The 25,403-nt window shown below is 43.6% G+C and overlaps 1 protein-coding gene across 3 annotated transcripts in view; it reads left to right on the top strand.

Annotated features, from left to right (window-relative positions):
- DIXDC1 (DIX domain containing 1) overlaps nt 1–25,403 on the top strand; it is a 96,479-nt gene that overhangs the window by 33,985 nt on the left and 37,091 nt on the right. The window contains exons 2-8 of one of the 3 annotated variants that reach the window (XM_003253137.4): nt 4,076–4,205; nt 7,832–7,957; nt 13,324–13,555; nt 14,177–14,284; nt 20,050–20,162; nt 21,647–21,795; nt 24,547–24,636. In XM_003253137.4, the coding sequence (XP_003253185.1) occupies nt 4,076–4,205; nt 7,832–7,957; nt 13,324–13,555; nt 14,177–14,284; nt 20,050–20,162; nt 21,647–21,795; nt 24,547–24,636 (948 nt within the window). Of the gene's footprint in view, nt 1–4,075; nt 4,206–7,831; nt 7,958–13,323; nt 13,556–14,176; nt 15,298–16,548; nt 17,087–20,049; nt 20,163–21,646; nt 21,796–24,546; nt 24,637–25,403 lie in introns of those variants that run through there. The other 2 variants (XM_030794714.1, XM_003253138.4) reach the window with 2 other exon arrangements.

Below are 25,403 nucleotides of genomic sequence, written 5' to 3'. Positions count from 1 at the left end.
AGGCTGAGGCAGGAGAATTGCTTGAACCCGGGAGGCGGAGGTTGCAGTGAGCCGAGATTGTGCCAATGCACTCCAGCCTGGGAGACGAGTGAAACTCTGTCTTAAAAAAAAAAAAAAAAAAGAAAAGAAAAAGAAAAACAGTAATACTTTTAACTATTTTATGTAAGGACTATTTAACCTTGGCTCACATCTCTGCATGTTACTAGGAGCTCTTGAGGAATACTGATATACCTTGGTCCCACTCAGAAATTCTGACTGCTCTATGGTGGGCCTAGACATTAGTATTTTTTAAAAACCTTTCCAGGTGATTCTGATTGTTAACCAAGGGGGCTGGGAGCCCCTAGGTTAAGGGAACTGGAATGTTTCACTGGGAAAAGACTCAAGTCAGCTTTATAAGAATCATATAGGAAAGCTTGGGAAGATAAAGCTTTCTGAGTTCCTACCCTCTGGAGACAACTGGTAGATTTAGGATGACGTCTGCTTATGAAAATCTTCCCTTGTGACCTTGATGTGCAGCCAGGTATGGCCACAGCGGGCTGGGTCACTGCTTCTCATACTTTCATGTGCATATGAATCACCAGGAGAGCTTGTTAAGATATAGGCTGTGATTCAGTAGGCTGGGGAGGAGCTCAGGAGTCCGCATTTCTAACAGGCTCCCAGGTGTTGCCGATGCTACTGATCTGGGAAGCACACTTTAGTAGACAGCCGCTTAGTATAGTTTATTACACAAGGGATTCAAGCATTGGATGTGGTGGAGGGAGTGGTTTAGACTCAGGTACATCCTGAAAGTTCTAGGGAAGTCATTTAAGCCTCAGCAGTGCATTTATTTAGGTAGCAGCATGGTAGAGTGGAAAGAGCATTGACTTGGAAGTCATATCTGGATTCCATATTCATGATTTACTGTTTGGGTAACCGTGAACAAGTTATTTCACCATTTTGTGTCTCTGTTTTCAATGAGGAAAATAAATACAAAGACATCTCCCTGCCAGATTAGCATTAGAGAATATGTGTTTAAAGAACCTAGCATAGCTCTTGATACAAAGTAGGTGTTCAGAAAAGTGACTATTTTACTGTTTATGCTGTGGAATCCTCTTTTGTTGGAAGACCAGACTGTGAGTAATGTGCATGAAAAATACTTAACAGTACTAATCAGTTTTGCATCAGAGACGACTTCTATGGGCAAGAAAAAGCTAAGGCTACTTAAGTAGAAATTATCTTGACCTCAAGAAAAATACTTGTTCTTGTTTGTCCCCCACGCAATTAACTTTTGCAGTCATCTTAGTTATTGGCCTGATAAAATGTGACAAATGATTAACTGATTCAAACAAATATTTGTTGAGCATCTGCTACTCTAAGAGTCAAATAATTCTGAACTATTGTGACTCTCCACATAAAGCATATTTCAGGCCTTAGCTCCTTTGAGCTCACTGTTGTCTTTGCTTCTTTTCCTCCTTCCGGAGACCCTCTGAAGCTTGGGGTTCAGGTTGGGCTAATACTCTATTAGCACCCTATGTACCCCGTCATAGCTTTGTTTCTACCAGCCTGCAAGCTGGGGCTTGTTGTAGCCTCATAACTGGGTACAGCGCCTCAAATTATTGTTGAACTGATTGTGTGACATAGGATGCCCTCAAGGAGATCGGAGTCTGAAGTATCTGAGAGGTCAGGGAAGGCTTTCTGAAAAAAGTGATGCTTGAGCTGAGACTTAAGAAGAGGCAGGTTGGCCGGGTGCGGTGGCTTACGTCTGTATTCCCAGCACTTTGGGAGGCCGAGGTGGGTGGATCACCTGAGGTCAGGAGTTCAAGACCAGCCTGACCAATATGGTGAAACCCCATCTCTATTAAAAATACAAAAATTAGCTGGGCGTGGTAGCAGGCGCCTGTAGTCCCAGCTACTAGGGAGGCTGAGACAAGAGAACTGCTTGAACCCGGAAGGCGGAGGTTGCAGTGAGCCGAGATCATGCCACTGCACTCCAGCCTGGGTGACAAAGCAAGACTCTGTCTCAAAAAAAAAAAAAAAAAAAAAAAGGCAGGAGTTAGAAGGAGGTGGAGCGGCTGGAAAGCATGGTGCATTTGGGGAACTGTACATAATTCAGAAGCATGGTGGGTATTTGGGGAATTGGGGTGAAGCTGGAGAACAGGTGAAGGCTAGCACGTGACGAGCTTAAATGGCAATTGGATTTTATCTTTGAGGATAATTAGAGACCAGTAACAGATTTTAAGCAGGAATGTGTGGAGGGTGGGTTGAGGATGATAATAGATACAGGGAAATTGGTTAGGAGTTTTATATAAAAGCCAGGTAATCAGATTCCACCTGTCCCCTTAGTGTCTTTTCTGGGCTTAACTGCTTTCCCTCAGACCAGAGTGGTTCACTCTAGAAGTGCCCTTTGCCTGGTCTGCTTCTGACTGCACAGTGGGAGCAGACCTTGGAGCATCACAGATCTCATCTGGTCCCTGGCAATGGGTGTCTGGCCCACGTGAGGCAGCAGGTGCAGCCATTTCTGTTCTGTAGAGTAAGTTGGATAGCAAGAGGCCCTTGGTAAATGCAGAGACAACGTTACTGGGTTTTAATACCATGTGTGCTATGTCCTAGCTATGGGGACATTAGAGAAGTTACATAACATCTCTGAACCTCGTCCATAAAATGGAGATAATGCTAACTCTAGTGTAGTTGTTTTTCTGAGAATTGAATTGGATGACGATGACAAAAATAATGTCATTTAGTACATTTAGTAAGCGTCAATTTTATGTCAGGCCCTGGCCCAGGTACATTCATTAATTAAAACATGGGTCAAACACCAAAAATTGTGTTTAGTTCATGATAGCTACTCAATAAGTATTAGATTCCTCCTCCCATGTCCTCCTGATCATTGCACTTCTACAGTTTGTCAGTGACTGATGGATTGTTGTCTTAGCTCTGTCTTCCAAACGATGTTATTTATTCTCACAAATTGACACGGAGAGAAAATAATGACGATTTAATTTATGTTCAGGAAGCAGCCAGTGAGTAATTTCCAACATTGTTTCATTAAGGAAGTACTTGGGGCTTAGGAATCAACTGTATTTTAACCAAATTATAATTTAATACAATTAGCCCTTGAACTTAAATTTTAGGCTCAGGATCCTGGGCTGCAAAGAAACCAGTCAGAGCTGCTACTTGGACTGTGACATTGCTTGTGTGATATTTTGATATTAGTGCCCATCTTTTGACCAAATAATCAGCATAAACATCTGAATACAAGTTCTGTTTAATGGACAAAATGTAATATGTAAGGTTGTCCAAGGATTGGAATGAGTTGTATGTCCCTACCTAGATGCCTGACCAGTTTCTGATGATACTGGGCCCTAGCTTTGTCTAAAAGTAAATGAAAATGCCTGTTAGTTTTCAGTAACATTGCTCACTATAGCCTTTCTTTTTCCTTCTTTGTGTAGGTTTTCGGTAACCAGATCCTCTTTGACAATATAAAGCATGGATTAAAACTAACTCTGTAGCAATCCTAGGATTATTGGCTCAGGAGAATAAATCTTGGGTTGACTGTGAGATGATTTCACTTAAGTCTCATTTTGAAGAAAGCAGCTATGGGAGAGGCAGCTCTGAGCATGGTTTATTGTTTATTCCTGGTTGCCCAAGAGCAATTCGTATGAGTATCACAGTCCGTTATGCATATGGCACGAGTGACTGTTTCTGAGAAGTGTGGTGGGTTGCTGGCAGTCGTGAATAGACCTGAAAACTGGCTGTGGTTCTGGGCCAAGCCCTCATCCCTGGTCAACAGAGCAAAACTTGAGGAAAGCAAGAGTCATAGTCATTGAAAGACTCATCTGCTTATGTGTGTCTACAGTGCCACCCAAGTCCGAGGTTAGCTTATCACTGGAGATCAGCATAAAACTAGAGAATTTGTGAACATGTTCTATGTCTGACCATGATATAATCTTTCTTCTTTCTTTCCTCAAAAATTTCTCCTGCTTCTGGATATAGGTTGTTTATCATACCCCAGTCACAAACGCTTCCTCAGAGGGTATGAGATAAGGGCTGAGATTAATATGCCAACTTTCCCTTACTTATATCTTTTATTTTCCAGCAACAGCTGCAGGCCTATGTGGCCTGGGTGAATGCACAGCTGAAGAAGAGGCCAGCAGTGAAGCCTGTGCAGGACCTGCGACAGGATCTCCGGGATGGCGTGGTCCTGGCATATCTCATCGAGATTGTTGGTCAGTTGGCCCTGGACTCTGATACTAGAGTACATAGATCAGAACCTGGCCTTCTTTATCCTCCATATGCCTTTTAGAGCAGGTTATTTTTTCTTTAGAATATATGGCAGTGGAGGTAGAGAAGACTTAAAATACTTGCCCAAGATTAATTCATTTATTTATTATTCAATAAACATTGTGTCCCAGGCACTGTATTATGCTTTGGGAATATGAGGATGAGAATAGTCTATGCTGTCAAGAGTCTACCACACTAGTTCGAAAGGCTGGAAAGTGAAGTCAATTCCATTAATGTGCTTAGTACTCCAGTGGGGTAAGCACAGATGGGAGCACATAGGAGGGACACCCAGCCCAGTCTTAGGGGCTGGGGGATTGGCTTACCAGAACTGATGTCTCAACTGAGGCCTACCAAAAGAACTGGTATCTAAACCAAGGCCAGAGAAGGAAGTAGTAGTCAGGCAAAAAGAGGGATGTTACTGGCAAAAGGACCCTTCTGCCGTAATGCTTCATAAAAGGTTTTTTCCTCTTGAACCCTGGGGTTGTTGCCAGTCATTCTTACTAGATGGTACCATAACCTTATTTCCATAGCATTTTTCCATATTTCTATTATTATTTCTCTCATCGAATGGTAATTATGTGGTAATCATTTGATTACCTATCCTGTGTGATCTGAGCTCTTTAAGAGCAGGCATAGTATAATGTTTTTCTGTTTATGCAAGCTCTAGCCAAATGCACATAATAGGTTCTCAAACATTTATTGTTACATTAGTTAGCTGACTTTGCTTTGAGTTCTTGAGGGATATAGGACCTACAAGTGGTACGAAAGAAGCCAGGTTTGCAACAAGCAGCCCATCCATGAATACCTCATTGGGACAGTTTATGAATTCATCAGAGTATTCATCTGTAATGATAGTAAGAATGGCAACGGTAATAGCAACTGCTAGGATTGAACACTTTCTATCTTGTTTAATTTCATTTAATCATCACATCTTTGGGAAACATAATATTATCCCCACTTTTAGGAAACAAGCTTAAAAGAGAAGATTTATAAAAATAAATAGTATGAGTCAAACAAAATAGCTAAACATGCTATTTTGATTTATTTATGATAGGTGTATAATATGACTACTACTATTGTATTCATTTTATGAGGCTTAGGAAGGATAAGCAACTTTACAAAGTCACATAACTGTAAGTGCCAAAGTAGAGGTACAAACCTAGATCTACTTTAATTCCAAAGCCTGTTTTAAACATTTAATGTTTCACTTATTTGAATAGGTTATACATGGACTAGTAGGAAATCCAGATGTACAAAAGGATGTAAGATCAAACCTCCTTTTTCCACTTATGTCCCCCCACCAGCTACCCATTTTTCCTTCTAGAGGCAACTAGTGTTAGCAGTTTCTTGCATTTCTTCCCAGAGAAACTTCCCATTCTATGTCTATACAAGTAATATGAATATGTATTCTTATTTTTCCAAATCCTAGGCCCTTTTTTTCCCATTCCCTCCCCTGCAAAACCCAGGGTTATTATTTTTTTTTTCCTTTTTTTTTTTTTTTTTTTTTTTTTGAGATGGAGTCTTGCTCTGTTGCCAGGCTGGAGTGCAGTGGCATAATTTTGGCTCACTGCAGCCTCCACCTCCTGGGTTCAAGCAATTCTCCTGCCTCAGCCTCCCAAGTAACTGGGACTACAGGCATGCGCCACCACGCCAAGCTAATTTTCGTATTTTTTAGTAGAGACGGGGTTTCACCATGTTGGCCAGGATGGTCTCGATCTCTTGACCTCGTGATCTGCCTGCCTTGGCCTCCCACAGTGCTGGATTACAGGCCTGAGCCACCGCGCCCAGCCAAAACCCAGGTTCTTAAACACAACTTTCTATTGTGACTTTGCTAGATAGAAAAGCTCCTCACAAGATTTTGCCTATACTCACTGGATCCACTTCCTTATTTCCTATGCTTTCTTTAATCTGCCGTTATGAGGCTTTTGATCCCACTCCACTGAAACCGCCTTCCTCAAGGTCATATCAAATCCAGTGGCCAAGCCTCCACCTTATCAAATCCAGCGTCTAGGCCTCAGACCTCATTTTTTTCAACATAGCAGTACTTGACATAGTTGATAACGTCCTTCTCTTCAAAGACTTTCTTTACTTGGCTTCCAGAATCCTGTTAACTTCTAGTTTTCTTCCCTCCTCACGGGCTTCTTTCATTTGTTTTGCTGGCTTTTCATTTCCTTCCTGACCTCTAATGCTGGAGTGCTGCAGGTTCAGCCCTCTTATATATTATCTACTCCTAAGTGATTTCTTCCCAAATTTGTATCTTTAAGCTTGAATTTTTCCTTAAGTTATAGACATGAATATCCAACATCTCTACTTGGATGTCTAACATGCAACTCAAATTTCACACATCCTAGTCAGAAATTTGGACATCCTTCCCCCTACCAATCCCGTTATTCTCCAAGTTTCTTCATCTGAGTAACATACTGCATTATCATTTGCCTAGGTGTTACAGCAGAACACTTAGAAGGTGTCCCTAATTGTCCTTTTTCTCATATATCGAATCTTTCATATGTGCCATCTGCTTTGTATTCACAATATACCTGATATCTAACTTCTCATCAGTCAGCCTGTTCCACTCTAGCCCAAACCATCATGTGCTGTCTTGACTATTTTCATCATCCTTCAGACTGATCTCCCTGTTTCCTCTCTCCATAGTCTATTTCCATGCAGAGTACATTTTATTTATTTTATTATTTTTGTAGAGACGGGTTTTTCGCCAGTTTGCCTAGGCTAGTCTTGAACTCTTGGGCTCAAGCAGTTCTCCTGCCTTGGCTTCCCAAAGTGCTAGGATTACAGGCGCGGGCGTAAGCCATGGCACCCTGCCAGTCAACTTTTAAAAACATAAACCAGATTATGTCACTCCCTTGTCTCAGACTCTCCATTGGCTGCTCATTACACTTAGGATAAAATTCAGGCCCTTTGCTCTGGTCCAGAAAGCCCCGCATGCCCTGGCCTTGCTTGCCTGTCTAGCCTTTCCTAGGACTTGACTCCTTGCTCACTCCCCCAGCCACACTGCTGTTGCTGTTCTTCAGGTAAGCGGAGCTTGGGGTTTGTCCCTGTGGTTCCTCAGTCTGGAATGCTTCCTCCTCAAATCTTAAACATGCTTTACTTTATTCAAGGTGCTGCCAAATGTATTATCAGAGAGACCATGATCACTGTACTTTATTTTTCCTCAAGTACTTATCGCTACTGTGAAATTACATTAAACACTTACTTGTTAACTTGATTGTTGTCTGCCACTCCTGCAGATATAAATTCTATGAAGGGAGGGACTTTATTGTTCTTTTTCTTTCCTGTTTCTCTGGTGCCCAGAATAGTGAGTACTTGCCACTCAGTAGATGCTGAGTGAATATTTGCTGACTGAATAAATGTACACACAGTAAATTCACAGACCCCTAAGTATAAATTTGAAAGCCTTCCATCTAAATGACAAACACCAGGACTTAACTCATTTATATATTTATGTATAATGTTGGTGTTCACATCAAATCTTCCCTTCCTCTGTGTCTAGCTGCTATGAAACTTTGATAATATTCCTCCCTATAACTTCCTATATTTTTCTGTCTCCTAACAGCAGGAGAAAAGCTGATTGGGGTACAGCTGAGTCCCAGTAACCAACAGGAGATGAAGAATAATGTGGAGAAAGTGCTACAGTTTGTGGCCTCTAAAAAGATTCGTATGCACCAGACTTCAGCTAAAGGTCAGTGCCTCATCACATCCTTGGTGCATGAGTATACTCAATGTTAACCAGTGAGTGCTAGCCTCAGGAAAATCCTTGGTTGTAACCTGTGGGGAGATAGAAAGTCTCCATTCATTTTATTTTATTTTTTATTTTATATTTCATGATTATTATTTTTTGTGATGGAGTTTCACTCTTCTTGCCCAGGCTGGAGTGCAATGGCACAATCTTGGTTCACTGCAACCTCTGCCTCCCTGTTTCAAGTGATTCTCCTGCCTCAGCTTCCCAAGTAGCTGGGATTACAGGCATGTGCCACCATGCCTGGCTAATTTTGTATTTTTAGTAGATATGGGGTCTCACTGTGTTGGTCAAGCTGGTCTTGAAATCCTGACCTCAAGTGATCCACCTGCCTCGCCTTGGCCCCCCAAACTGCTGGGATTACAGGCGTGAGCCATTGTGCCCAGGCATTCATTTTAATTGAATACAGATTTGCTTGAGTGTATGTAGGAAAATTAGTGGTTAGAGAAGAAATTATGGTCGGGCATGGTGGCTCATACCTCTAATCCCAGCACTGGGAGGCCAAGGCGGGAGGATCACTTGAGCCCAGGAGTTTGAGACCATCCTGGGCAACATAGTGATGCTCTGTCTCTATTTTTTAAAAAAGAGAGAAATTACAATATTGGAATATTAATTTTAGAATTTCTCATTTAAGTTATCAAAAATGAAGAGATTATGTATTTTAAGTTCCTTGGGTTTCATGACAAAATATTATTTAAGATACTCATAACCTACATTTTTTTCCATCTAGTTTTTTAGAAGGGAAATATTTTATAGCCCTGTTTTTGAATATCATAGAACATTCTAGGCAAGATGAAAGCAGCTCTGTGACCGCATCTGCCCTCTTCTGTAGTGGCTTGGCCCAGATGGGTTTGCCGGGCTATTTTGAGCCCAGGCTTCAAGGGAGGAACAATGTAGGTGTTCTTAGAGAGCATAGGCTCCCTAGTTCTCTTGCTGTTTCTCGAGAACTGACTATAGATCTGGTTTTGTTTCAGCATCAGTTCCTGGGTCTGATTGCCTTTCGGTCTCATGACAATAGGGGCAGAACAGCTCATGTTGGATTATTATATTAGTGTTCTCTGTGTTTAGATCATTTAGAAGGGGCCAATACTGATCATTGAGAGCATCTTGTAGAAGGTATCAAAGAATCCTTCACCACTTCTTCTCAACATAGTACTGGCAGTCCTAGCCAGAGCAATCAGTCAAGAGAAAGAAATAAAAGGTATCCAAATAGGAGAAGAAAAAGTCAAACTATCTCTCTTCACTGATGATGTGATTCTATACCTAGAAAACCCCAAAAGGCTCTGCCAAAAGGCTCCTAGAACCGATAAATGACTTGAGTAAAGTTTCAGGATATAAAATCAGTGTGCAAAAATCAGTAGCATTTATTTTACTTTTTTGAGATGGAGTTTTGCTTTGTCACCCAGACTGGAGTTCAGTGTTGTGATCTCACCTCACTGCAACCTCCGCCTCCTGGATTCAGGTGATTCTCCTGCTTCAGCCTCCTGAGTAGCTGGAGCTACAGGCATGCGCCACCATGCCTGGCTTATTTTTGTAGAGACGGGATTTCATCATGTTGGCCAGCGTGGTCTTTAACTCCTGACCTCAAGTGATCCACCTGCCTCAGCCTCCCAAAGTGCTGGGATTATAGGCATAAGCCACCACGCCTGGCCAAATCAGTTGCATTTCTATACACCAATAACATTCTAGCTGAGAGACAAATTATGAACAGAATCCCACTTACAATGACCACACACAAAAAAGAAATATCTAGGAATACATCTAACCAAAGAGGTAAAAGAAATTCAAAATACAAAAATTAGCCAGGCGTGGTGGTGCGTGCCTGTAGTCCCAGCTACTCAGGAGGCTGAGACAGGAGAATAGCTTGAGACCAGGAGGCCAAGGTTCCAGTGAGCCGAGATTGCGCCACTGCACTCCAGCCTGGGCGACAGAGCGAAACTCTATCTCAAAAAAAAAAAGAACAAAGCTACAAAGCTGGGGTGTCACATTACCTGACTTCAAACTATACTACAAGACTACAGTAACCAAAACAACATGATACTGGTATAAAAACAGACACATAGACCAATGGAACAGACTAGAGAACCCAGAAATAAAGTTCCACACCTACAACCATGTGATCTTTAACAAACTCAACAAAAATAAGCAATGAGGAAAAGAATCCCTATTCAATAAATGGTGCTGGGATAACTGGCCAGCCATATGCAGAAGAATGAAACTAGATCCCTGTCTATCACCATATACAAAAATTAACTCAAGATGGAATAAAGACTTAAATATAAGACCTTAAACTATAAAAATCTTAGAAGAAAACCTAGGAAATAACCCTTCTTGATATTGGCATTGGCAAAGAATTTATTAGTAAATCCTCAAAGCAATTGCAACATAAACAAAAATTGATAATTGGAATCTAATTAAACTAAAGAGCCTCTGCATAGCAAGAGAAACTATCAAGGGAGTAAACAGCCTATAGAATGGGAGGAAATATTCACAAACTATGAATCTGACAAAGGTCTAATATCTAGAATCCGTAGGGAACTTAAATCAACAAGCAAAAACAAATAACCCTCTTAAACAGTGGGCAGAGGACATGTACAGTACTTCTCAAAAGAAGACATACAAGTGGCCAACAAACATATGAAGAAAAGCTCATCAACACTAATCAGATAAATGCAAATCAAAACCACAGTGAGATACTATCTCACCCAGTCAGGATGGCTTTTGTTAAAAAGTCAAAAAATAACAGATGTTGGCGAGGCTGTGGAGAAAAGGGGACACATATATTGTTGGTGGGAATGTAACTTTGTCCAGCCACTGTGGAAAGTAGTTTGGAGATTTCTCCAAGAACTACAGCAATCCCATTACTGGGTATATACCCAAAGGAAAATAAATCATTCTACCAAAAGGACACATGCACCCGTAGGTTCATCACAGCGCCATTCACAATAGCAAAAACATGGAATCAACCTAGGTGCCCATCAACAGTGCAGTGAATAAAGAAAATGTGGTATATATATATATATATATATATATATATATCATAGGATACTATGCAGCCATAAAAAAAAAAAAAACACACGTCCTTTGTTGCCACATGGATGCAGCTGGAGGCCATTATCCTAAGCAAACTAATGCAGAACCAGCAAACCAAACACCATTATGCTCTTGCTTATAATTGGGAACTAAACATTGGGTGCACATTGGGACATAAAGATGGGAATGATAGAAACCAGGGACTACTAGAGGAGGGAGAGAGGGAGGGGGGAAGGGCTGCAAACTACCTGTTGGGTACTGTGCTCACTATCTGGATGATGAGTTCAGTTGTACCCTAGACCTCAGCGTCACACAATATACCTTTGTAACAAACCTACATGTGTACCACCTGCTTCTAAAACAAAAGGTGAAAAAGAAAAAAACAAATACAAATAATCCTTTTCCAAGACTCGTATATTTAAAGGCTACAAAGCTAAAAAATAAAATTTTACCCATTTCCTTACATTGACTTTCCCCAGACTTACCACACTGTTTTCTGCCTACATTCCTCTTTTATTTCTAGGGCAAAATTTAGAGTTCCACGATACCTCTGATCTGGTTCCCATGTGGAGTGGGCTTGGGGATCTGGCCCATTAAAGTCAGCTATTTTGAGGGAACACTGCCATTTAGGACATCATTGTCATTTACCTGGAGAAGTGTAACAGTCTGAGTTAGTCCCGCGGCATTGATTTTTGTCCCCTTCTCATCTGCTCTCCACACTGCAGTCAGAATGATCTTTCTAAGAGTACATATACTCATGCCACTCCTCCATATCTGAGGACCCTTAGGATAAAATCCACAGTCCTTCCTGTGGCCTCCCATGTCCTGTGTGATCCACCCTGTGATTCACCCCCCTGCTGCCTCACCTTTCCCTGTCTCCCCCTGCATTCTGGGCTCTGGCTATGCTGAACTTCTTTCACTTCCTCCACCACAGTGCTGTGTCACAGAAATAGAATGCAAGTCACATAGGTAACTTAAGAGTTTCTAATAGCAGGCCGGGTGCAGTGGCTCACACCTGTAATCCCAGTACTTTGGGAGGCTAGGCTTCCCTGATCACACTCCTGGTCACTTGAGGTCAGGAGTTCAAGACCAGTGTGGCCAACATGGTGAAACCCCATCTCTACTAAAAATACAAACATTAGCTGGGCGTGGTGGTGGGCACCTGTAATCCCAGCTACTCAGGAGGCTGAGGGAGGAGAATCGCTTGAACCCAGGAGGCAGAGGTTGCAGTGAGCCAAGATCGTGCCATTGCATTCCAGCCTGGGTGATACAGTGAGCTCCGTCTCAAAAAAAAAAAAAAAAAAAAAAGGAGTTTCTAATAGCCACATCGTAAAAAAAGAAACAGGTGGGCCGGGCGCAGTGGCTCATGCCTGTAATCCCAGCCTTTGGGAGGCTGAGGCAGGTAGATCACCTGAGGTCACAAGACCAGGCTGGCCAACATGGTGAAACCCCATCTCTACTAAAAATATAAAAAATTAGCTGGGCATGGTGGCGGGCACCTGTAATCTCAGCTACTCAGGAGGCTGAGGCAGGAGAATTGCTTGAACCTGGGAGGTAGAGGTTGCAGTGAGCCAAGATCACGCCATTACACTCCAGCCTAGACAACAAGAGCGAAACTCCATCTCAAAAAAAAAAAAAAAGGTGAGATTAATTTTAATAATATTTCATTTAACTCTATATATCCAAAATACCATTTCATGAAATCAATATAAAAAATTATCGAGATATTTTGCATTTTGGGGGCATGTGTGTATGCTAAGTACATACTACACTTAGAGCACATTTCATTTCAGACTAGTGACTTTTTAAGTGCTTGATAGCTACAGGTGGCTAATGGTTCCCATATTAGATGGCGTAGCTCTAATATTGCATGCTCTTTCCCACTTCAAGACTTTCACACCTGCTGTTCCCTCTTCCTGGAATACTCTTTGTCTTTCTCTTGTCTAACTAATGTGCTACTCTTTGTCAATCAAGTCTCAGTTTAGAACCCACTTCTTCTAGGAATCTTTCTCTGAGCCATCTAGATAAGATGTCTCTACTCTGACCTCCCAAAGAATCCTGTACTTCTCTTATCAAAACACATGATCTTACTTTATTGTCATTGCTGTTATATATTTGGTCTCCCTTGTTGCCCAGAGCTTTGTGAGGACTGAGACCCTGACTGCCTTGCTTACCTGTATCACTAGCAAAATGTATTAAATGCAGAAGTCCTCAGCTTTTGCCTCCCTCTTAGGACCTCTTGGTCTGTTTTATTCTTGGTCCGTTTTATCCTTCAGATATTGTGGACGGCAACCTGAAGTCTATCATGAGGCTGGTCCTTGCCTTGGCGGCTCATTTCAAACCTGGCTCTAGCAGGACGGTGAACCAAGGACGGGACTCCAGAGCCCCTCTGCAAAGTCACCGACCACACTGTGCCACTGCTGTTGCCCAGGGAGCAGCTGCTGCTCTGGCCGATGTGTGTCATGACATGTCCCGATCAGGACGGGATGTCTTTCGATACAGACAGAGGTAAGGGTAGAAATCGGGGGATGGAAACTGATCCCTCTCTCTGATACTTCTTCTGTTAGATGATACAGTGCCGTAGATAGAAACGTCACCCAAACAGCCCCAGATTGCAGAAAAGAACATGGAGTGGGGAGGTAGGGGAGGGCACTCTCAAAAGAGAAAAGCCTTTTCTTCTGAGATGTTTATTTTTATTTTGCATTCAGCAGGAAGTAAAGGAATCTTACATGTAAGTTTTTGCGCTGGTGCCCAAAATTTAAATATACGCCTTTGGCACAGTGTGTTTTCTTCACTGGGAGGTCTGTGGGAGCAGTGTTCGGTTCATCTAGGGGAAGCTCTACTCTGGAATGTACCCAAAGGTCAGGTTGTCCTGGGAGTCATGGCAGGAAATGCTTTGTGGGTTGTGTATCTGCTAAGAGAGAGCAGGACCCTGAGGTGTTGCAGAGATTGGTGAATTACTTGTTTTTTGTCTGCCTTCCCTGCTAGGTACCAAGTGTCTTTGAGGCAGGGGTTTTGTCTTACTCATCTATGTATACTACTCGCAGAGTGGCAGTCTATCTGTATTTGTTGAGTTGATCTGATCTGAAGGACTGACACCCTCCCTTTGCTGGTGTCCTTTGACTTTAGGAACAGCAGCATGGATGAAGAAATTGAGAATCCATACTGGAGCGTGCGGGCCCTAGTGCAGCAGTATGAAGGGCAACAAAGGTCCCCGTCTGAATCCAGCTGCTGCAGGTAACTGTGGTCTCTGAAACCTGAATTCTGGGGGATTTTCGGAGTTCTCGGCTTCAAGTAACAATACAACAAGCAAAAAGGCACCTAAGCCCTTTTTCTCCCGTCAGTTTATGTTTGGCTTTAAAGGGATACCCCTTAGCAGTGCTTTGTGGGTTTGTGCTAGTAGAAGGGTAGGAAGGTAGGGTGGGGTGCTGGTTTATTTCCCACAAATGGAATCTGTGCAGTCCCAGTGCCAGTGCTTAAGTGTGACCACATGGGGGCATGGCTGGAACCTGTCAGGGCCCAGTCCAGTGGTTCTGACATTTGCATATCAGGTGCCAGTGTTTATGATAGCCAGTTCCATTGTACTGTCCTTGAGCCTAACTGTAACTCTTAAGTTAAGGCCTGAAAAGTCTGTGTAAAGCTCATAGAAGAGAAGAAACTGAGCAGAGTTGTCTTAGAGCATTAGAATGTTTCCAACTTTCCTCTACAGGAACTGTGGCTGATTAGTATGCGTTTGAGCAAACTAATGATGTTTGGGACTCTAGCTAAAAGTTGTCTGTATCCTTTAGAGCCAAGTACAGAGACCAAAACAGGATACAGTGCCCTAATAAAAACCTTATCAATGGCAGAAAAAGATTACTTTACTGGCTCATGTAAATTGTGCTTCTGTAAACACTCCCCAGATCATGTTTTTACTAACTTCATTTTGTTGCTGAATCATAATTTATGCTCTAATGACCTTTTCTTTCCTATCCCAACCCTGTGTAATCTGCTCTATTTAGGGCTAATTGTTCCTTGTCTTGTATGTATGTTATGTGTCCTTGTTTTCTTCCTCCTATTTTTTTTTCTCATAAAATTCCATCCTATTTTGATGCACCATTTCCTAATTTATTGAGGTCATATGGAACTCTTTCTAGTATTTTAATATACTGGTAACCTTGCTAACTTTTTACCTTTTACATTTAATAGGTGTGCTCTTCCTTATAAAATTCACATAACATAAAATTAATCATTAAACATTATAAAGTGTACAATTCAGTGGCATTTAGTACTTTCATAATGTGGTGCGACCATCACCTCTATCCACTCAGAAGACATCTTCATCACCCCAAAAGGAAGCCCTGTGCCCATGAAGCAGCAGGTGTGCTTTTAATGAGAATCTAAATCATTTCTTCCTTGCTTACTGCTTAGGTTATCACCTGGGGCAGAATCGAAGGATGTTTTTGTTGTGTGATGATATCTATTGCTTCCTGCACTTCTGCAGGCCTTTCACTCTTCTGAGCCTGACAGTGCCTGCTAGAGTTGGGGGTAGGAGGAAGAGTGGATTTCTTCCTGAGGGCACCTGCTTTCTCCTCCAAGGCAGGAGGACTGAGGGGAGGGCTGTGAGACTGTGAATGTGTGAATGAGGGGCCCACCGGCTATCAGGCTGCAGTGAGCTAATGGTGACAGTTTTCTAGGAGAGGGGCCAGGGGAGAATTGTTTGCTTTACCCTGTTTTTCACTACTCGATTTTGACATTTTCTTCTAATGCTGACCCCTCATCCAGCTCTTTGGCATGCTGGGTTAGTAGCTGCCTTTTCCTCAGTGAGCCCCTGGGGAAGGAGAGGGCTTCTTGTCGCTATCTGGAACCCAACAGGTTCCCGCACATTCTTAGCCCTCGCCCCCAGGGAGCCCACTTAGTGGCTCTGTGACCCATGAAGAGCGCAGGAGCCCCCAGATGTGGCTTGCTCAGGACGGGAGTGACTCAGAAGGAAGGATAGCCCCTGGGTGTCTCGTTCCCTGCCACTGCTCCTCCGGAGACGCCCTGGGGAATCCCTGCCAGCCTGTTGCTCCGAAAACCGCATACCAGCCTCATTGTAGCCAAGCAAAATGATCCTTAGTTGGTTAAAAAGAACACACGAAACGCCAGAGGGGAAGGTGGGAGGGGATAGGTGCTCGGCGAATTTTCCTGGGGAGCGTCAGTCTTCACCCCGAGGAGCGGCCAGAGCCCCATGCGGGCCTGACCTGTCCGACCCACCCGTCGTCCACAAAGGGAGGGCTCGGAGTGGAGAAGGCAAGGTTTTTGGTGCGGGGCTCCCCAGCACTCAGACCGCCAGAGCCCTCCTCGTGATTCTGCCGATACGCGGCTCTTCCCCTGCCTATCCTGAGGCTCCCAATCTCCTCTCCTCGCATCCCCCAACCCCTCGTCGACGCCCCCACCCCCACCCCACCCCGCCCAGCCCCGCCCCTGGCCTGCACCCTCAACCTCCGCCCAGAGCGATCGGTTGGCCAGCGGAGCTGGCTTGGGTCGGAGCCCGGCTGCCTCGCCGCGTGTGACAGCCCAGGGAGGGAGCAGAGGGAGGGGCGGGGAGGGATCCGGAAGGTGGCACGGAGTGGGATCGCCGCTGGGGACTCGAGGCGGGAGCCTCCCTCCCAGTGGGAGATGGGTTGAGATGCCCCCGCCAGGGGGGATGCCCAGCACCGTGCGTCCGCGGAGGCCAAGATGCAGCGGCCAGGGGCCGGCAGCCTGCGAGGGGAGGCAGCTTCCGCCGGGGCCGGGCTGCGGCACAGTCTGAGCGGCCGGGACTGCGCGCTTCAGAGCCTGGAGCATCCCAGTCGCTGGGGCCGAGACGCCGCCGCCGCCGTTCCCACTTTCTCCAGCGAGCCGGGCCAGTAGCTCCGCTAGCTGGCCTTCCCGTGGAGGCGTTTTCCAGCCCCAGCGCGGGGAGACATGCCTGAATTTGGGAGCAATGTGACTCTCAGCCTCCCACTTCACCCGGGGACGCAGGCTTGCTGAAGCCCGAGACAGGAGGGGGACCATGGGAGGGACGCAAGTCAAATGGTGAGCTGAAGCCACTCTGGCTTTGGAAGTGGGGGGCCTGGGTGGGAGCAGGGGCAGGGCTGGAGGATGCTGTTGGCCAGAGACAGGCGGGGTGGTGGGAGCACTATGTTGGGAGGACTGACTGCTGACCAGGGGTTATCACTATAAAATACGGTGGGCTTTGGAAGTGGAGCCAGCATGGGGGGAGGTGGAGTAGCCCTTGGCGTCTGCCAGGGTCTTTGGTGGGGGAGGGCACTTCATGAGGATATGGGACTCTTCCTTATTGCCTATTACCCGTTTAAAAAAATTAATTTGAGTGGGATTTGGAAGTATCTTTGCTGCAGGATTGCTTGTCTGATAAATTAAGATAGAAGAGCTATTAGACCTGTGGGAATTAAGAAATGTATCAGCCAGACCTGATCAGTCATTCTCTGACCTCAGAGAGGATTATGATGCTAAGTAGGGGATTGTTTATAAAATAGGACTTTTAAGCTAATCAGGGAGGAGCCTGCATATACATAATTAATTAGCATCAAAATATTTTTCTCTGACCTGGGGCAGAGGATATAATGCATATTCCTTGTCCATGAGGTACTTCTTTAGGGAGGCAGCAGGGTGCCTGCTCTGACATGTGCCTCGGGAGTTTCCTGCCTGAGGTCGTTTATCTCTCCACTTGGCCATCGAGTTTCATGGTCTCACCTCTCGGTGGCCTCACATTGGCAGCTTCAATTCAAGAAAGAGAAATGTTGTTTTCCTTTGGCTGCTCTGCCACTCCCCCAGCGGGGTTGGATATCCAGACATCCGCCTCCTTCTGCCCTTATATGGGAGATAACTCTTAGGAAGGAGAAGCAGCTGAGCATGCGTCTGTGCTTTTAGGAAAGCAGTTTTCTAGCATCCTAGGTTCACACTGCAGCCTCCTCCCTGACTTTGTCTCACACGTAACAACTGTGGTCCAGCAAAGTCAGAGGATGGAACATGTCATCCATAGCACCTTGTCAGATGAGAAAGTGTTGTTTTCTTGTTTCTCAAAGATGAGCAGCTCTTGCAGGCCGCTTTCTACGCTTGGATTCCCATTTCTCTAAGAAGGTAAATGCTGAGGCCTGAGCAGGCACAAATCAAAACCTCTCCTTGTGAATGACATAGTACACTTGGATGAGAGCTTTTCAAGCAGCTAATTCATGTTGGCCTGGAAGTCAAGATTGCCTAAGTGGTGAAAGATGAATAAGAAAGTTCTAGAAAGCAATTGCTATTTCAGAATATCACTTCTTGCCACTCCCTACCCCTCCTGCCTGTTTGGGTTATAGATCTATAGATATAGATCTACAGATATGGTTAAGCAACTTTCTTTAATTTGATATTTCAATTTAAAAGCTTTAAAATGTTTTCTGTGGTTCTAAGAAGGAAGAGAATGTATTTCTAGTTGAGGTCATTCCCAGCAAAGCACCTAAAATACGGACAGTGAGGAGGATGAGACACTAGTCCTCAAGCTGCCTCACTGCTTTTGAAGTGCCTGGCTACCTCCACCATGCCTGGCTCTTGTTTTTTACTGGATTCTAGGAAGACAAAATGTTAACTCCTGATCGTGGTTGTGAGGATTCGCCTGGGAGACTTCAGGGGCACATTAAGTGGGTCAGTGAATCCTAGCCACTTTCACTGTTGTCTGGGTGATAGATTTGGAAAGAATTCCTGAGAGGGGGCTGGGCCAGGAGACCCCTCAGCCCCTGAGATTCTTTCAGTGCTGATGTTCTCAAGGTGCAGTGCAAAGAGAGATGGCTCGAGACTCCTTTTCCTTGTCACTTGGAAGCACCAGCCTCACATTCCCATCTTGTCTTGTAGATTTGCTGTTTTTTTGGAGATTTAAAATTCCACTTCCCTGAAAAATCTGCCTAGTTCCTTCCAAGGGTAGTAGTTATATCAGAACTTAAGGGCCAGGTACGGTGGCCCACGCCTGTAATCCCAGTACAGAGGCTGAGGAGCGAGGATCACTTGAGCCCAGGAGTTTGAGACCAGCCTGGGTAACACGGGGAGACCTTGCTCTGCAAAATAATTAAAAAATTAGCCCGGCATCATATGCACCTGTAGTCCTAGCTGCTCGGGAGGCTGAGGCAGGAGATTTGCTCAAGCCCATGAGCTTGAGGCTGCCATGAGTTATGATGGAGCCACTGCACTCCAACCTGAGCAACAGAGTGAGATCCTGTCTCAAAAAAATAAAACAAAACAAAACCTTAAGAATTGTTGAGAAGATTCTGAGGACAATTTGAAAGTATTGTGTCAGAAATATAAATAACTCTTTGATAGGAATAAATCAAGTAAACCATTACTCCACTATTCCTAGCAAGTCTTTCCCCTTTTGACATATTATCTTCCCCTTGTCATGCTCTAGCTCAATCACTGATACATAACTGCTCCTCTGCCCAGCCTGGCAATGTACGCCCTCCAGCAACTTTTCCCCTTGAACCACCCCCACCCGGTACTCTCTTTTGTGATCAGCTCAGAGCTGATCTGCCATGATAACTTGGCTGGTATTGCCTGTATCTGTGAGAGATCAGTGTTTTGGAAATAAAATTTCCTTCTAGCTCCAAAAGCTACTAGACACAGACTGGCATCAATCTTTGAACGTGGGCCCAGGGATGGTGATGGAGGAGGTGGTGGGAGGTAAAACAAAACAAAACTTGGAGTTCTTTGAATGCTAGATTACCCATCATTTTGGTAAATCTCTTCTCAATGAATTAGGCTTAAAGACATCCTCGTTGTGGGAAAGACTTTACAGGACTGGGTCATTCCTTTATTCAATATTAATTTCATTCATTCAAAAAGTTAATCATTAAATAAATATTTTATTTTCTGTGGGCCAAGTACTGTGTTATCCATGGAGGAGTTAGATGAATAAGAACCTGTTCCTGTTCTCAGGAATAAATTATGAAAGCTGCTTTCTGAACAACTCTTCATAATAATTGTTTTTCTTCCTTTTTCTTCAATCACAGCCTGACTTCACCCAGTCCAATCCACAGTGCAAAGAGCGAGTCCATTATAACCCAGTCAGAAGAGAAGGCAGATTTTGCGATTATTCCCTCTGAAGGAATAGAGAACAGAACAGGTACTGTCTCTACGCCTGCCTGGGCTGGTTCAAGGAACAGTCAGCTTGAAGAATTTAGAGGTTTCGACCACCAATAAGCTCCCTGGCCTTCCCCATCTCCATGGTCTGTGCGTGCAGGGTCAGCACTAGAGGGCTCTAATGATTTTGATCCAATTAGTGTGGTTATCCTCTTGCAGAATGTCATTTCTGATGTCCTAGCTGTCAAAAATCTTGCAGCAGCATAGACAGGCCCTTTCTCAGCTGGCTGCCTATGAATTAGAAAATGACTTTGGGACAGTCAAAAGCCTTACTCAAGTAAACACTTTTATTATTCCTATCTTATACAAATAATTGCAGGACTTACATAACTTAAATTGGGACCAGAAATGTATTGTATGAGCTGAGGTGTCTGTGAGGACACAGAGAATAGAGAGCAGGTCTATATCAGCCTTGGTATGAAGCTCCAGAAAGGACCACAAAGAGTTCCCTTTGTTTAGACTTCCATCTGTCTCAGTTGCTCTCTATTTTTTCTTACATAGAGAGAGAAACATGTAAGAAGCAAAGTGCAAGACTTAGAATTTTATTTACCCACAAGAGTTGTAATGAAACAGAGGCCCTCAGAAGAAAAACTGGAATTGAATTCTTCTGTATTCTGCTCCCCATCTAACCCTGGCATTAGTACCAAAGAGTCAGTCATGTTACTGAGTCAAAACTCCTGAGGCCTTAGAGAGAGAGGGAGAGCATTTACTGAGTGCCGCTTTGGGCCAGGCACCGGCAGGCCCTGCACATAAGTTACCTCATTTAATCTTCGCAGCAACCCAGAGGGGTTATTATATTCGTCTCATGAATGAAGAAACTCACTGAAAGAGTTTATGCCTTTCTGAATTCTAGAATTCATTTTAAATGGCTGTACATACAATTAGATAGTATAAAATAGACAAGGAAACCAGAGCAAAGAGACCTTAAAGCTAGGAAAATAAAAGTGATATTAAACAGTTTGTGCAGGTATGTTTTTATTGGTTTGTTTGCTGTGTGACTCACACAGTATTCTATATGAAAGTGGTTCAGTTATGACTGAGTGCTCAAAGGAATATTGAATTGAGGTCTCCCCTCTAAAGTTTCAGAGTAACCAGTAAGATTTTGTTGTCATTGCATCTGACAGCTCCTCTTTTTGTACCTGGCAAAGTCAGGCTCTTGGAATGCCAGTTCTAAGAATTAGGGGTGAAGTCTGTGTGGCACATACCAAGGCTCCCATGGAGGAAATCTTACTACTTCCTAAGTTTTAAAAGAGGATAGATTGTTCTAGCACCAAGTGAGCCTGAGGCCTGAGCTCACAGCCAATTCTTTAGGCCTCACAACCCCACCTGGTGGAGAGTCCAGTCTGTGCTACGAGAACAGGTTCAGAACGCAGGTGACCTGAACCTGTGAACGCTACCCTGTGAACGCTGTCTGCTGGAAATCAGTTTTCTTCAACATGAACTGTACTCCCTCTTTTCATTTTGTAGAGGGGACAGATTCTCCATTATCTCAAGACTGGAGGCCAGGGAGCCCTGGAACCTATCTGGAGACCTCATGGGAAGAACAGCTGTTGGAACAACAAGAATATTTAGAAAAGGAAATGGAGGAAGCAAAGAAAATGATATCAGGACTACAGGTAGCTCTTTCCCTTGTAGTTTGCCCTTGTTGTACCAATTGATTATTAAGTCACTATTATCAATGGAAAATAAACTGATTTTAGTTTTGTAGGAGGTCAGAACTAAATGAGGAGTTTAGATATAGGGAATAGTACAGAAAGAGCAGAAAATTCCTTATATTTGAGCACTTTAAATGGACTTTGTGGGCTACCGTTCATAGCACAGTACTTAAGATTTCAGCAAGCCCAGGAGCCATTACTGACCCTTATCAAGTCCTTATTGTTGACTCTCTGCTACATAGGTGGGCTTCTACCCTGTATGTGGCTGCAGACCTACAATTGCAGCTTTCACCAAAGAATGGCACTGTGAATAGTCTGGGATTTTCTTCTAGGAATTCTCCAGCAGGAAGAGTGTAAGAGCCAGTAACGCTGCCAGGTTTCCATTTGAATTTAGCTAAGGGATTTAGCTCACTCCTAATACATGTGCAAATGGATGCCAAGGCATAATGGTCAGGTAGAAGAAGTTTACTTTGAGCAACAAAGCCCTTCAGTTTTTCCTATACCTGTAGTGCCAGCTTGGCAAATCTACCCCAGAGACTGACTGACCCACTTGACATAGTTCCCACCCTGAGTGACCCCCTCATTCCTGTCTTTGCGTGTCTGTCTCTGTTTGGGGGAGCCCTTATAGTGTGCTGATGACCCTGAAATTGCCTAGGAATATTCCTTTCTGTTCGTGCTGGGAACTGCAGTGCTTCTGAATTGTCAAATATTTATGGACACGTAAACAAAGCCCACATTATGTGTGTGGCTCTGGCAGCCGGCAGGCGGTGGAGGGTGTGCTCCCAGCTAGCCTGCAACAGGGTGGGGACACAAAAGGTTCCTAAAGAAAAAAGGAGATTGGTGCTGCGGTAAAGCAGTTTGCATAATGTATGCCCCAGGAACTGAGAAGTGTGGGAGGAATGTTTCCTGCGTAAACATTCCCAAAGAAAGTTGTTGGTTTTCCTTCATTTGCTCTGTACTTTTAAAATGGCTGGCTTATGAGGCCTTTTAGATCTCTTTTCTGCCACTCCATTAACGAATATCTTAATGGAATGTTTTTGTGTGTGTTTTACTTGCATAGGAAGTATGTCATGGAGAACTTTGAGATTATACCCAACCAGGTTGTTCCCAGGATAATTTGCATGATATGAACATAGATATTCATCAGTTTGGCTCAAAGTTTGTTTGCATTTCTTAGTCTGGGAGAAATTCGATGGCAGATTAGACAGAAAAAGAAGAGAACTGACAGGCAGAAAGTCAGCATCTTAATATTCCCTGCAAACAGAAGAGTTTAATTCACAGCCACATGATCACAATGAGAATTCGATTCCATTGTAGAATACAAAAGGGCTTACAGCATCCACTGGGCTTCTTAACTCTTTTCAGTGATTAACAAGTTGCATGCTAAGCCACATCCAAGATTTCTGACTTATTAGTATTCCTTAGTTAGAACCCTTTGAACGGTTTGCCGTTATAGTTGATATTTCCATAATGTTGAATGCCCTTAGCTCCCTGCGGCCCTGTGGCTTCTTATATGTGTCTGTACCTGTTGCCATGACTCATGAGATAGCCAAATTCATTTGACTTACTCAAATTTTATTATAAAATGGGGTCACATTTTTCAGTCTTTCACTGACCTGATAGATACTCACCTGCAGGGACAGATCCAAGTTTTGTGAGTCCTCAAATATATAATTTGTGTGTGTGCAGGGGGGCTTCTTAAAGAATAAGATTACAAAATTATGAATATAATAATTAGGTATAGGCCAGGCATGGTGGGTCATGCCTGTAACCCCAGCGCTTTGGGAGGCTGAGGCGGGCGGTTTGCTTGAACTCACGGGTTTGAGATCAGCCTGGGCAATATGGCAAAACCCTTGTCTTTACTAAAAATACAAAAATTAGCTGGGTATGGTGGCGCATGCCTCTAATCCCAGCTACTTGGGAGGCTGAGACATGAGAATTGCTTGAACCCTAGATTGAAGTGAGCCAAAATCGGGCCACTGCACTCCAACCTGGGTGACAAAGTGAGACTCTGTCTCCAAATATTATAATAATAACAATAATAATTAGGTATAGGACCTTGGGAGAGGCAATGCATGCGGGGGGCCTACAGCTAGAGCTTTCTTAGCTTCATGGTAAATCTGCCTCCCCATTCCACCTACTTATATTCTAATGAAAACCACCTGGGTCAGGAGCTGAAATGAATGAGGACATCTCTCTGCAAATGTGTTTTGCTTATTGTTCTATAGAGGTTGCTTTAGGGAGTAAAAATGCAGAATCAGTAAAACAAACAAAAATCAAACAAACCCAAGTGAGTGCTCCAAATGTGTTCCAAATAATTCATTATAATACTCATTTCTAAGCCGTGATGATTCTACACTGCTTTTAGATCATTTTCTCCCTGGTAAAATTGAGTTTGAGCAGCTCCAGTTTGAAATGTGTTGTGTCTCTTTTGAAAGAAAGGTTTGTTTTTAGATTTTCTTCTGGGGCCAAGGCACCTTGAAGCAGAGCAGTCAGGTGTCCAGAGAGCTGAAAGAGCCAGAGCATGGACCTGACGAAAGGAACTAGTCCCAGGGTGAGCAATGGGAAGTATCTAAGGAGCAAAAATTACCAACGAAATTTCTTGAGGAAGCTGAGTTGTGATTTTAACTTGAGGTGAGCTTACCAGGTTCAACTCTGGACTAAGTCATCTGAAGGAGAGTTAAGTTTCTTTCTGCCTTTGTGGTTATTCAGGCCTTACTGCTCAACGGATCCTTACCTGAAGATGAACAGGAGAGGCCCTTGGCCCTCTGTGAACCAGGTGTCAATCCCGAGGAACAACTGGTGAGCTCCATCTTTTGTGATTGGACACTAAATCTGTATGTATTTTACTTGTATTTAGCATTTGACACTGCTGTTCATGCCTTCTTGAAATGCTGTCTTCCTTGACCAGTTCTGGTTTTCCTCCTACACTTTTGACCATTGTTTCCTTCTTCATTCATTTAATAAACAAATATTTATTGAGTGCTGACTATATGCCAGACCCTATTTCAACATGCTGGAGATATGGTAGTAACAAAACAGACCTAAGACCCGACCCTTATGGAGTTTACATTCAAGTTCTCTTTGAAGCTTCTCTTTTTCTGCTTGTGCCTTTAATGTTGGTGTTCCTCAGCATTCCAGTCTAGGCCCTCATGTGTCTTAAACATTCACCTGGGCAGTAGTATCTGCCTCCAGTTCTTCACTCACTTCCCTCTTGCTTCTCATGTATTTATTTCCAGCTCAGCTCTCGCTATGGAATTCTAGATTTGTGTATGCAATATGCAACTGCCTACTTATTATCTCCACTTGTAAGTCCCATAAGCATCTTAATTTCAGTGAGTCCTAAATTAAAGTGTTTCTGTCCTCTGCCCAACCACCAAAGCTACTTGTCCTTTTGGGTATCTGTTTTGGATACCAAAATGCGCCAAACAGGAATCTGGATATTATCCTTGAATCTTTTCCCTCTACATACTTCCCTCTACATCCAATCAGTCACCAAGTTTTACCAGTTTACATTTCTAATTTCTTTATCCAGTTTTCTCCATTCTCACAGCCACTTGAAAATCAAG

This window comes from Nomascus leucogenys, chromosome 15, assembly GCF_006542625.1.
Source record: "Nomascus leucogenys isolate Asia chromosome 15, Asia_NLE_v1, whole genome shotgun sequence".
Lineage (NCBI taxonomy): Eukaryota > Metazoa > Chordata > Mammalia > Primates > Hylobatidae > Nomascus > Nomascus leucogenys.
Note: the sequence above shows the minus strand (reverse complement) of the source record. Positions and strands in the feature narration are given on the sequence as shown.